Source organism: Fundulus heteroclitus, chromosome 15 (genome assembly GCF_011125445.2).
Source record: "Fundulus heteroclitus isolate FHET01 chromosome 15, MU-UCD_Fhet_4.1, whole genome shotgun sequence".
Lineage (NCBI taxonomy): Eukaryota > Metazoa > Chordata > Actinopteri > Cyprinodontiformes > Fundulidae > Fundulus > Fundulus heteroclitus.
Window position 1 is genome coordinate 2,595,855 of NC_046375.1, and position 11,078 is coordinate 2,606,932.

General features: G+C 43.3%; 1 protein-coding gene across 1 annotated transcript; it reads left to right on the plus strand.

The window, feature by feature from the left end:
* Nucleotides 1–196: 196 nt before the first annotated feature.
* Nucleotides 197–7,167, plus strand: exoc8 (exocyst complex component 8). Its single transcript, XM_012880868.3, has 4 exons — nucleotides 197–1,475; nucleotides 4,608–4,861; nucleotides 4,959–5,207; nucleotides 6,511–7,167. The coding sequence occupies exons 1-4, from the start codon at nucleotides 326–328 to the stop codon at nucleotides 6,913–6,915; spliced, it is 2,058 nt and encodes a 685-aa protein (XP_012736322.2). The 5' UTR covers nucleotides 197–325; the 3' UTR covers nucleotides 6,916–7,167.
* The last annotated feature ends 3,911 nt before the right edge of the window (nucleotides 7,168–11,078 follow it).

Below are 11,078 nucleotides of genomic sequence, written 5' to 3' on the forward strand. Positions count from 1 at the left end.
GTAATATTACCAAAATATTACGAATATAAAGTACATTCTGAGATTAAAGTACCTGTAATATGCTGTTAATAAATAAATAAACAAAAAAACAAATAAATAAAAGCTCTTTTCCCATATATTTTATTTCCATACCTTCCCAATATGGCGGCGCCGTTGACGCGCTAGTAACGCTGATCCCATGACGTCCCCAACCCGGATGTCAACTTTCACACAGCTTCCTGTTTTGTTTATGGGGCGGAAATGAAGGAGTTCCTCCGCTCTTCTTGTTCCTCTCCGTTTTAATTCCACTTTTTTGTTCAACAAGCAACGACACGCCGGACTAAACATGTCTGAAGCCGGGAACCGACTCCGGAAGCAACTCGAATCGCCCGTGTTCGACCCGCAGTCCTACGTGAAGCAGCTGTCCCAGCAGTCCGATGGCGACCGAGACCTGCAGGAGCATCGGCAGAAAATCCAGACTCTGGCCGACGAGACGGCGCAGAACCTGAAGAAGAACGTCTACAAGAACTACAGGCAGTTCATCGAGACGGCCAAGGAGATCTCGTACCTGGAGAGCGAGATGTACCAGCTGAGCCACATCCTGACCGAGCAGAAGAGCATCATGGAGAGCATCACCCAGTCGCTGCTCTCCGCGGACAAAGATGAGACCTCCAAGGAGATGCAGGCAGCGTTCCCCAAGGAGACGGAGGAGCTGAAGCAGAGGACCCTCACCTCCCTGCTGGAGAAGGTGGAAGGCGCCAAAAACATCATGGACACCCCGGGGAGACACCTGGTCTACAACGGGGACCTGGTGGAGTACGACGTGGACAACATGTCCCCCATCCAGAAGGTGCACGCCTTCCTCATGAACGACTGTCTGCTGATCGCCACCTGGCTGCCGAACCGCAGGGGCGCCGTGAAGTACAACTACAACGCCCTGTACGACCTGGAGAGCTTCGCCGTGGTCAACGTGAAGGACAACCCCCCCATGAAGGACATGTTCAAGATCCTCATGTTCCCCGACAGCCGCATCTTCCAGGCGGAGAACAGCAAGGTGAAGAAGGAGTGGCTGGAGATCCTGGACGAGACCAAGAAGAACAAGGCCTCCAAGGACAAGAAGAAGGAGGAGGAGGTCCCCACGTCTCCGGCGCGCGCCGACCCGTCCACCAACCCGTTCGACGTGGACGACGACGACGAGCCGGCGGACTCGGAGGACAGCGTGGACCTCGGCCTCGAGTGGATCCAGGAGCTGCCGGAGGACCTGGACGTGTGCATCGCCCAGAGGGACTTCGAGGGCGCGGTGGACCTGCTGGACAAGCTCAGCGAGTACCTGAGGGAGCAGCCGGTGACCCCGAGGGTGAAGGAGCTCCGGGCCAAGGTGGAGGAGCGTGTGCGGCAGCTGACCGAGGTCCTGGTGTTCGAGCTGTCGCCGGACCGCTCGCTGCGCGGCGGGCCCAAGGCGACGCGGAGGGCCGTGTCCCAACTCATCCGCCTCGGTTACTGCTGCGCTTCTTCCTTACCACCTTCAAAAGCAAATTAAAAAAAAAAAAGCTATAGATGCACCGATTAAAGCGTATCGATAAAATATAAATCATATCGTTCAATATCGATAATTATCAACAAATTCAAAACATATATTCTAAGTGCAGTCCTGGCAGGGGCGGTTCTAGACTGGGGCCACAGGGGCCAACAGGGGCCAACAGGGGCCAACAGGGGCCCATGCCCCTGTAGAAATGGCCCTGGCCCCTGTTATGGCCCCTGTACTAAAGCATGATGTTAAATACACTTCTCATAATTATTTGCAATGGCAAAGAAACCAGAACTGATTGGTCACTTTGACCAATATTTAGGGCTGGGCAACGATTAAAATATTTAATCGCGATTAATCGCATAATTTGCCTGATTAATCGCGATTAATCGCGATTAATCGCATTTTATTTACAAACTCCAAGAATTAATTCAAAAGTAGTGTAAAGAGCACTTTTATTTTAATGTTCTGCTGCCATATGAACAAAAGTGTTGTAACATTTGTAGCACTTACCAGTAACACATATTTAGTGTAAAGCTCAACTTAAACATGTAAAACAAAAAATAGCAATAATAATAAATTAAAGCTTATTGCCACTGACAGGGAATTCTCTTTATGGGGAAAAAAATCTACCAAAAACAGGCAATTTCTGAGGTAACAGCAGGGAGCAGCATTACCATTTTATGTTCAATACCAAAGTTTAACTTGGCAGTGGTTACAACTAACTTGTTTCTGTCATATTCCATGCTGGAAGAACTTTAAACTGAAATGCTTGCTAACTCGATATGCTTGCATTGCTTGCGTTTATTTGACGTTGACACGCGGTTTTTTGTTGTTGCTTTCTCGCGTGCATATAGTGAATGGCAGGGAAAAACAGGCAAAAACACATGGATACTTTGAAACGAGAAGCAACTTCACCGACGGCGTCTAAGCAGACCCCCCCCCCCGCTCCGCTCCGCACAAAACTTGTTCCGGAAACACCGCCTTCCGCATGTCGGCTTTGTTTTTTTCCGGCCAGCACCTTTCTTACTCTGAATCCGAGGTTTGGCTGACAGCGAGGTTATTGGCGCATTATCGCCACCTACTGTTCTGATTCAAACCCCTACACCGCAGCAACAGACCTTCACAAATTAAAAGCATGTGAGCAACATGCGTTAACGCGCGTTAAAGAAAATATCGCCGTTAATAGTCTAATGAGTTAACGCAAAATTAACGCATTAACTTGCCCAGCCCTACCAATATTATTTTTTTTTTTTTACCTATACAGTTTTAATTTACTTAAAAAGAATTTAAAACTTAAGATGTTTCACGTTTAGCTTTAGCTGTATTGAGCTGGGGGCAAAGTATTCAACTGCTAGATCAGGGGTCTGAAAACTGCAGTTCCAGAGCCACAAGTGGCTCACTTAATATTATTCCACAGTTAAATATTGACATTTTATTGTAGTTTTTTTTATTTTTTTGTTCTGTGCCCCTGTGAAAAAACACTGGCCCCACCTTGGCCCCCCTGGTAAATTTGGTCTAGAACCGCCACTGAGTCCTGGCTATTTCATGCTGTTGCTTAGTGACCTATTTTTAGATAAAGAACAACAAACACTGAATTCAAACTCAACCCTTTATTCAACCAACTTTTTACCAAAACTGCAAGGATAAAAAAAAAAAAAACTTGTGCTCTCTGAATTCTTTAAAGGGGGCGGAGCTTGGGGATGGAGCGTTGCGATTGGTTGGGAGGATGTCATGAATGTAATATTAACCTACATGGCTAGAATTAGGGCTGGACGATAATTCAATAGCAATATATATATATCGATCAATAGACGTATATCGATGATAAAAAAAAAGGATCAATAAAAAGTTCAATAAACTAGCCATGTAGGATAATACTACAGTCATTACATCCTCCCAACCAATCACAACGCAGACCCAGGAACCCTCTATCGCCAAGCTCCGCCCCCCCGTCAAAGAGGTCAGAGAGCACGCGTTCTTTTCTTCTATTTTAAAAACTTGCAGTTTTGGTAAAAAGTTCGGTTGAATAAACGGTTCAGTTTGAATTCAGTGTTTCAGTCTGCTGTCCGAGGCTCGAGGCACTTGGTTTAAAACCTACAGGTTTCAGAACACTTGCAGACAAAAACAATGAATGAAATGTAAATGAACCCGTAAAATAAGAACCCCAGATCAAAGCAGAAAAAGGTAAATGTCAAAAAGCAAAGCATGGTTAAAATAAAACAGAACAACTCTGATATATATACTGCAATTTTATGCAGTAAGTCGAACAAAGACCACTGAGAAAACCGAGTCTTCAGACCAACACATGTTTTCTAACCTTTATAAAACTCCCCAGACAGCAAAGGATGTTTACCATTTAAACCAGTACTTCTCAAATGTTTCTGCTGCCCCCCTTCCCATCCCAACAAAATGGGTTAAAAATTTAACTTTTATCATGTTCTGCTATAATGCATTCAAGCCGTTGTTCTAAAGATTCCCCTGAATCCCTTTTAAAATGTATAACATGTATATGGGTTCATTTCTAACATATAACAATGGTTTCTAACAACTAGAAAGGTTCAACATAGCCACACTTTTTTTAAATTATACTATTAACTATGGCTTTTAGACAGTTAGCAACTTTTAACTAGCTATGAACATCATATGGCAAAAATAATACCAAAGCATTAATGTTAAAGACGAACTTCAGTTACATTAAGTTTCTTACTTTCGTTCAGGAGTTTATTAATAGTATTCATCATAATACTGACTGCAGGTATAAACCAACCAGCAGGGGGTGCTGTTGTCACATTTAGAATTAATTAGAATTTTCTGGACAAATACTATTTGAGAAGCGCTGATTTAAACTATTAACCTCCTGAAGATATTTTAGGCCTCCACACCTTGTCCCCTACTCTACAAGCTCTCCTAATATTTAAACATAACAAAGAATGTGTTCCAAGGACAGATAACAGGTCAGAAAAAGAGTCCAGCACAAATCTTCAGAAAGCCTGGAGAACCTTCCTTCGATCAAAACCCCCCAAAAATGTTCAGATCTCCACACAGCGAGTGAAAATCTGTAGATTTCTAAACGCTTAACGGATTCTGCTGGTTTCAGGTCAGTCCACCAAAGCTTGTGAGCTGTTCCTGAAGAACCGCGCCGTGGCCGTCCAGACGGCCATCCGGCAGCTCCGCATCGAGGGCGCCACGCTCCTCTACATCCACAAGCTCTGCAACATTTTCTTCACCAGCCTGCTGGAGACGGCCAAGGAGTTCGAGATGGACTTCGCGGGGAACACGGGCTGCTACTCGGCCTTCGTGGTCTGGTCCAAGTCGGCCATGACCATGTTTGTGGACGCCTTCAGCAAGCAGGTCAGCACAGATAGACTCTCAGAGAACAGTTCAGGACGCTTGTTAAAGGAAATGTTGTTTATATGTGTTCCTTCCACGGTGTTTCTTCCCTTCCCAGGTGTTTGACAGCAAGGAGAGCCTGTCCACAGCAGCCGAGTGCGTCAAAGTGGCCAAGGAGCACTGCCAGCAGCTGACCGAGATCGGCCTGGACCTGACCTTCACCCTGCAGTCGCTGCTGGTCAAAGACATCAGGGCGGCGCTGCAGAGCTACAAAGACATCATCATCGAGGCCACCAAGCACAGGAACTCCGAGGAGATGTGGAGGCGGATGAACCTGATGACCCCCGAGGCGCTGGCCAAACTCAAGGTGGAGCCGGCTGCCGTTGTTTTCCATCGTTCTGTGTCTCCCTTCTCAGTTGGTGTTTCTAGAGCTTTAACATGGGAGCGGTCAAGTTCTCCGCTTTATGTAGTTTTAAGGCAGAAATGTACCAACAAAATAGACGTACAAGGAGCTACGGTAGACGGGAGGGGCTTTGTGGGTGATAGTAACAGAAAATTACAGAAAACCTGATTAACGTTGCTCAGAAACCAGGGAGAAGGTAGTGGGAGGGAGAAGAAAACAAGAGTGTGCATGTATTGCATCTATAGGTATAAATAGAATGGTGATAGTAATAGTCCATTTATAGCACTTATAAACTGAATTTTCAATTCAATTCAATTCAATTTTATTTATATAGCGCCAATTCATGAAACATGTCATCTCGAGGCACTTTACAAAGAAAAAATCAGTCAGATTATACAGATTGGTCAAAAATGTCCTATATAAGGAAACCAGTTGATTGCTTCAAAGTCCCGACAAGCAGCATTCACTCCTGGAGAACCATAGAGCCACAGGAAGAGTCATCTGCATTGTACATGGCTTTGCTGCAATCCCTCATACTGAGCAAGCATGAAGCGACAGTGGAAAGAAAAAACACCCATTAGCGGGAAGGAAAAACCTCCAGCAGAACCAGAACCAGGCTCAGTATGAACGCTCATCTGCCTCGACCGACTGGGGGTTAGAGAAGACAGAGCAGAGACACAACAAGAGAGACAAAAAAGCACAGAAGCACACATTGATCTAGTAATCTGTTCTACATTAGATGGTAATAGCGGGTGAGCCTGAGAATGACGACAGTCATTTCAATGTAATACAATGCAAAACTGGAGAACAGTAGACTGGATCAATGTGAGCTTCTGAGCTTTTTGTGTCTCTGCTCTGTCTTCTTTAACCCCCAGTGGGTCGAGGCAGATTAGCGTTCACACTGAGCCTGGCTCTGGTTCTGCTGGAGGTTCTCCTCCCTGTTAAAGGGGAGTTTTCCTCTCCACTGTCGCTTCATGCTTGCTCAGTATGAGGGATTGCTGCAAAGCCATCAACAATGCAGACGACTGTCCACTGTGGCTCTACGCTCTTTCAGGAGGAGTGAATGCTGCTTGGAGAGACTTGATGCAACCTGCTGGGTTTCCTTAGAAGACCTTTATTTCTGTTAATTTTTTTCCACCTCCAGCTAATAAACAAACACAGCATTTAATATTAGAATATTGCATCCGGACCAATAAAAAAAGCTAAAATTTTAATGCAGAAAGTGACTGTAGATCATAACGCTGCCATCTTTGCTGTCCCTTCGCAGGACGAGATGCGCAGCTGCGGCGTCAGCTTCCAGCAGTACACCGGCGACGACTGCTGGGTCAACCTGAGCTACACCGTGGTGGCCTTCACCAAGCAGATGATGAGCTTCTTGGAGGAAGGCCTGAAGCTCTACTTCCCCGAGCTGCACATGGTGCTGCTGGAGAGCCTGCGGGAGATCATCCTGGTGGCGGTGCAGCACGTCGACTACAGCCTGCGCTGCGAGCAGGACGCCGAGAAGAAGTCCTTCATCATGCAGAACGCCTCCTTCCTGCACGACACCGTGCTGCCGGTGGTGGAGCGCCGCTTCGAGGAGAGCGCGGGCAAGCCGGCCAAACAGCTGCAGGACCTGAGGAAGAGCACCAGGCCGGTGCGGATCAACCCAGACAGCACCACGTCCCTGGTCTGAGGGTTTGACGCGAGTCTGAACGAGCCGCGGTGGCCAGGAAACGACCACACTTCCTGTCCTCCCTGCAATTTTCCAATCCAATTTCAGAGCCGACCAAAACACTAAGAGCTGCTGGTTGTTGTGACGCTGCAGCTCCGGAACAATGAACGCAGTAACTTTTGTTAAAGGTGCACCTTTTCCCACATAAGGGTTTATTGAAATTCACTTTTATTTAAGTTCAAATAAATAATGCCTGCTGCGCTCAGATTTTTATACTCCTGTATCTTCCCTATACATACAAGCATCATACAGGTATTTTTTTTTTTCAAAATGAAACAACAAATGCCGATTTTTATTTATTTTTTCCATGTGGTGTTACGGCACAGATGATTACAGATGTTATAAACAACAGAGTAACAGGTTTACCCACCATTACGGTTAATGCTCACGCTCTCATTTGATGTTAATTTGATAACAATGTTGATTTTTAAGGCAACTATATTGTAATGACCACCTGCGATAATTTAAAGATGACTAAACTCCAGCCGAATGGCAGTTTTTGTTTAACACATGAAATCAAATAAAAATCCTTTGAAGCACTCAGTCTGATGATTTTTTTTTGTAGATAATAGACAAAAAAACTGCAAAGTGTTTTGTTATTGTCATTATTTGGTTTAAACTAGATCCAATGGAATTCACACTTCTTCCTGGTGATGGTTGTTCTGCTGTTTAAACTGGTAATTTGAAATAAAATCTAAGTTGTTACAACTTTTATTTTGGATCCAAATAGCTGAAATGAGCTGCCTGTTAAGCAGGTGTTTCCAAAGTGTGGCGCGGGGGCCATTTGTGGCCCCTGTGCTGATTTTGTGCGGCCGAGTGCATTTCAAGAAAGATTTGGCCGTCCAGCACTGGTGCAGATGGTAACTTTATTTTTAATTAGGACGAAATTATTACAGTCAAGGTAAAATCTTTCAGTTGAATATTGGGTACAACACAAAACATTGTCTTAATATTTATGCATTCCGTTTAATTTCATAATAAATAGGGTTTCATCTGTCCAGCGACTTACTCAGATACAGATGTTCCATAATTGTTTTTGTAATTAATTTATTAAAATAAGCTTAATACAGCAAGCATTTTCCAAGAAACACCCAAATCAGATCCTTGTGGCTGAGACTGGACTCATTTTTCTCAATTGAGCCCAAAGGAATTTTCAAAATTCGTTAAATACAGATTTAATTTGTTAATTTAAAATGATCATATTTTGTAGAGCAGGGAAAACATTTTTGCGATTGTTCGGTTATGTTATTTTCTTCTACAAATTTTTGGCCTTAAAGTGCTTTTGACTTGATAAATTCGGCCCACGAGCCAAAGAGTTTGGACACCCCTAACCTGAAGGGTAGAGATAAAGAGAGGAACCTGGAGTCAAGCTGCTGTCCCTCTGGGAGGAGACCCTGAGGCAGAGTTAGGGTTTTATCTGCCATAAAAGTCTATGGTAGATTTTTAAATGTTTAAACACAGAAAAAATGCCAGTACAAACAATTCTGTGGGATTTTTGTTTAGTAAACCAAAATACACACATGAGGCGTTTTGGCACGACAATGACCCGGGTGCTGCCCCATCAAAAAGATTGCAAAAAAAAAAATCTTCTCTGTGGCTGACTTTTGATTTTTCAGAATTCTTATTCCATTCTGGGTTTATTTGGGGTTGTTTGTTTGCGTAGGCCTCCTAAATTTAATGTTACAAAACCCATGAACACCTACGGAAGAGGATTAGGGCCACTCTAAAAAAAAAAAAAAGTCTACTCAATTCTGACTTTTTTCTCAGAATTCTGAGGAAAAAGTCAGAATTCTGACTTTAATCTCAGAATTCTGACTTTTTTCTCAGAATTCTGAGATTAAAGTCAGAATTCTGACTATTTTCTCAGAATTCTGACTTTTTCTCCCTCAGAATTCTGAGATTAAAGTCAGAATTCTGACTTTTTTCACAGAATTCTGAGATTAAAGTCAGAATTCTGACTTTTTTCCTCAGAATTCTGACTTTTTCTCCCTCAGAATTCTGAGATTAAAGTCAGAATTCTGACTTTTTCTCAGAATTGTGAGGGAAAAAAAGTCAGAATTCTGAGAAAAAAGTCAGAATTGAGTAGACTTTCTTTTTTTTTTTGAGTGGCCCTAATCCTCTTCCGTAAACACCAGACAAATGAACGTGTTTGTAACGTTGGTCTCTAAATAGTGACTTAAAAAAATTCTCCTAGGGGCGCCGCTTTCTGTCCCCGGCAGCTGACATCAGTCAGGTTACAACAACAAAGACAGGAGACAAGAACAAAGCTAAAGAAAATTCGATCATTTGGCTACAAAAGAATAATCTAACGAGGCTTTCGATGGAGGAAAAGAAGTTTGGACCAGACAAACATCCAGCAGCAGCCAAGTGACCTTGGACAGATTTATGTTCAACTAGAGTTGGTAATCCCCGACCTCTGAATTAAATTAGATTAGATTAGATTCAACTTTATTGTCATTACACAGGTACAGGTACAAGGCAACGAAATGCAGTTTAGGTCTAACCAGAAGTGCGTTAGCAGGTGGATATTACTGTGAATAGAATTTTACAGATATGTACAGTAGCACAATATACAGATGATTATTATAACAGAGTTTACATATACTATGAATATATGTACAGATGGCTATTATTATAGGCAGAATTGTGAGCATGATATACAGGTAGCTATTACTATAAAATAAATAATTAGAGTTTGGACAGCAGCTATTTAAATTAAAGTGCTTACAAGTGCTTACTCCCAAAAATGTTATCACCAGCCGTCACCGCTCATGTCATTTTTCATAAGAAACTTGTGTTTTCATGTGAAACCGCCATTTCCCCTTCCAGACTGGTCTCAGGACGATTGTGAGCTACTGACACTTGGTCACCATCTCCCAGATTTAGTTGACATTTAGGAGTAAAACGACTTCTGCATGACAACAACATCTGCTTTTCAACCATAACTGAGGCAACAAGGACGCTCATCTGACATCACCCAGAGTTTAACAATGTGCACAGAGCTAACAAGAAGTGATGGAGGACATGTTAACTCAGCGTGTAGATCAGACATTCCTCAGCAGAAACTCAGGCCAGACGTTGACTGGATGTCTGCCCACAAATACAAGCTGTAAAAAGCTAGCCAGACGCCGGTCTACAAAAAAAATCTGCTTTACTAAACCCTCCATTCTACTCTCACGCAGTAGAAGGACACACAAAGACGCATAAACCGTGCTTAAGATAAAAACTGCAGAGTTTTGTTTCACTGAATATTTAATCCGTTTAATGGATCAACTGGTTTCACGGCACAAGCAGGTCAAAGAAAGTCTTGATTAGATATGGGATGCAAAGTGGTGCCATGGTGCTGATATTTGTGAGAAACTTCCTGCATGAACTTGTTTTCTCATCCCTGCAGAAAATGCCATGCCCTGATTTAAATTTGACTGGTTAGTGGAGTTTTGGCTGTATATACCTCCTGTCACTGTTCTAAAAAGCTACATCGGCTCCGGAGACAAATCCATCCATCTATCTATATACTAAACCCAATCCTTTCTTCCTGGGCAACTAGTCCAGTCAACACAAAATCTCCTCAGTTATGTTTAATATTCCAGAAGCTCAGATTTGAAGATGTCACACTAGACATAGCTTCAGAGACAGAACTTGCTTATCTAGACAGATGTGAAGATGTTTCTGTTTTTTTTTATATAAAAGAAGTCAATTTAAGGCAAAGATAATTTCCTGATTCCTACCTTAAAGGGTTGTCGCCCTCTTGTGGCAGTTCAAGCAACAGATGTTCATTTTCATACCCGAGAATTCATTACATTTATATTTACAGCTGTGCCTTCTTGGAGAAAACCTCACAATGGTGCCAAAAAGGTAGAAATCTATGCAGAGCAAACGATTAAATTTGTCTCCATGGTTGCAGACATTTTTTTTGTCACTGAGGGTTACTGAATCAGCATGGAGGGCTGTCAGATATTCCAGGTGTTTGCTGTCGCTGCTTCAGCGCTCAGCTCTTTACGATCCCAGATGTTACAGCGAGCTTCAGGAACCCCCCGGAGGACGTTAACGGTTTATGTTCCTGGAGCAGATGCACCAGGGTGGTGGGAGGATTTGGCAGCCATTCATTCATCGTGCACCCTTAA

Coding starts and splice junctions, on each gene's coding strand:
- exoc8 (XM_012880868.3), top strand. CDS start 326: ATGTCTGAAGCCGGGAACCGACTCCGGAAGCAACTCGAATCGCCCGTG. Junction 1,476..4,607: donor GTCCCAACTCATCCGCCTCG/GTTACTGCTGCG, acceptor TGCTGGTTTCAG/GTCAGTCCACCAAAGCTTGT. Junction 4,862..4,958: donor TGGACGCCTTCAGCAAGCAG/GTCAGCACAGAT, acceptor TTCCCTTCCCAG/GTGTTTGACAGCAAGGAGAG.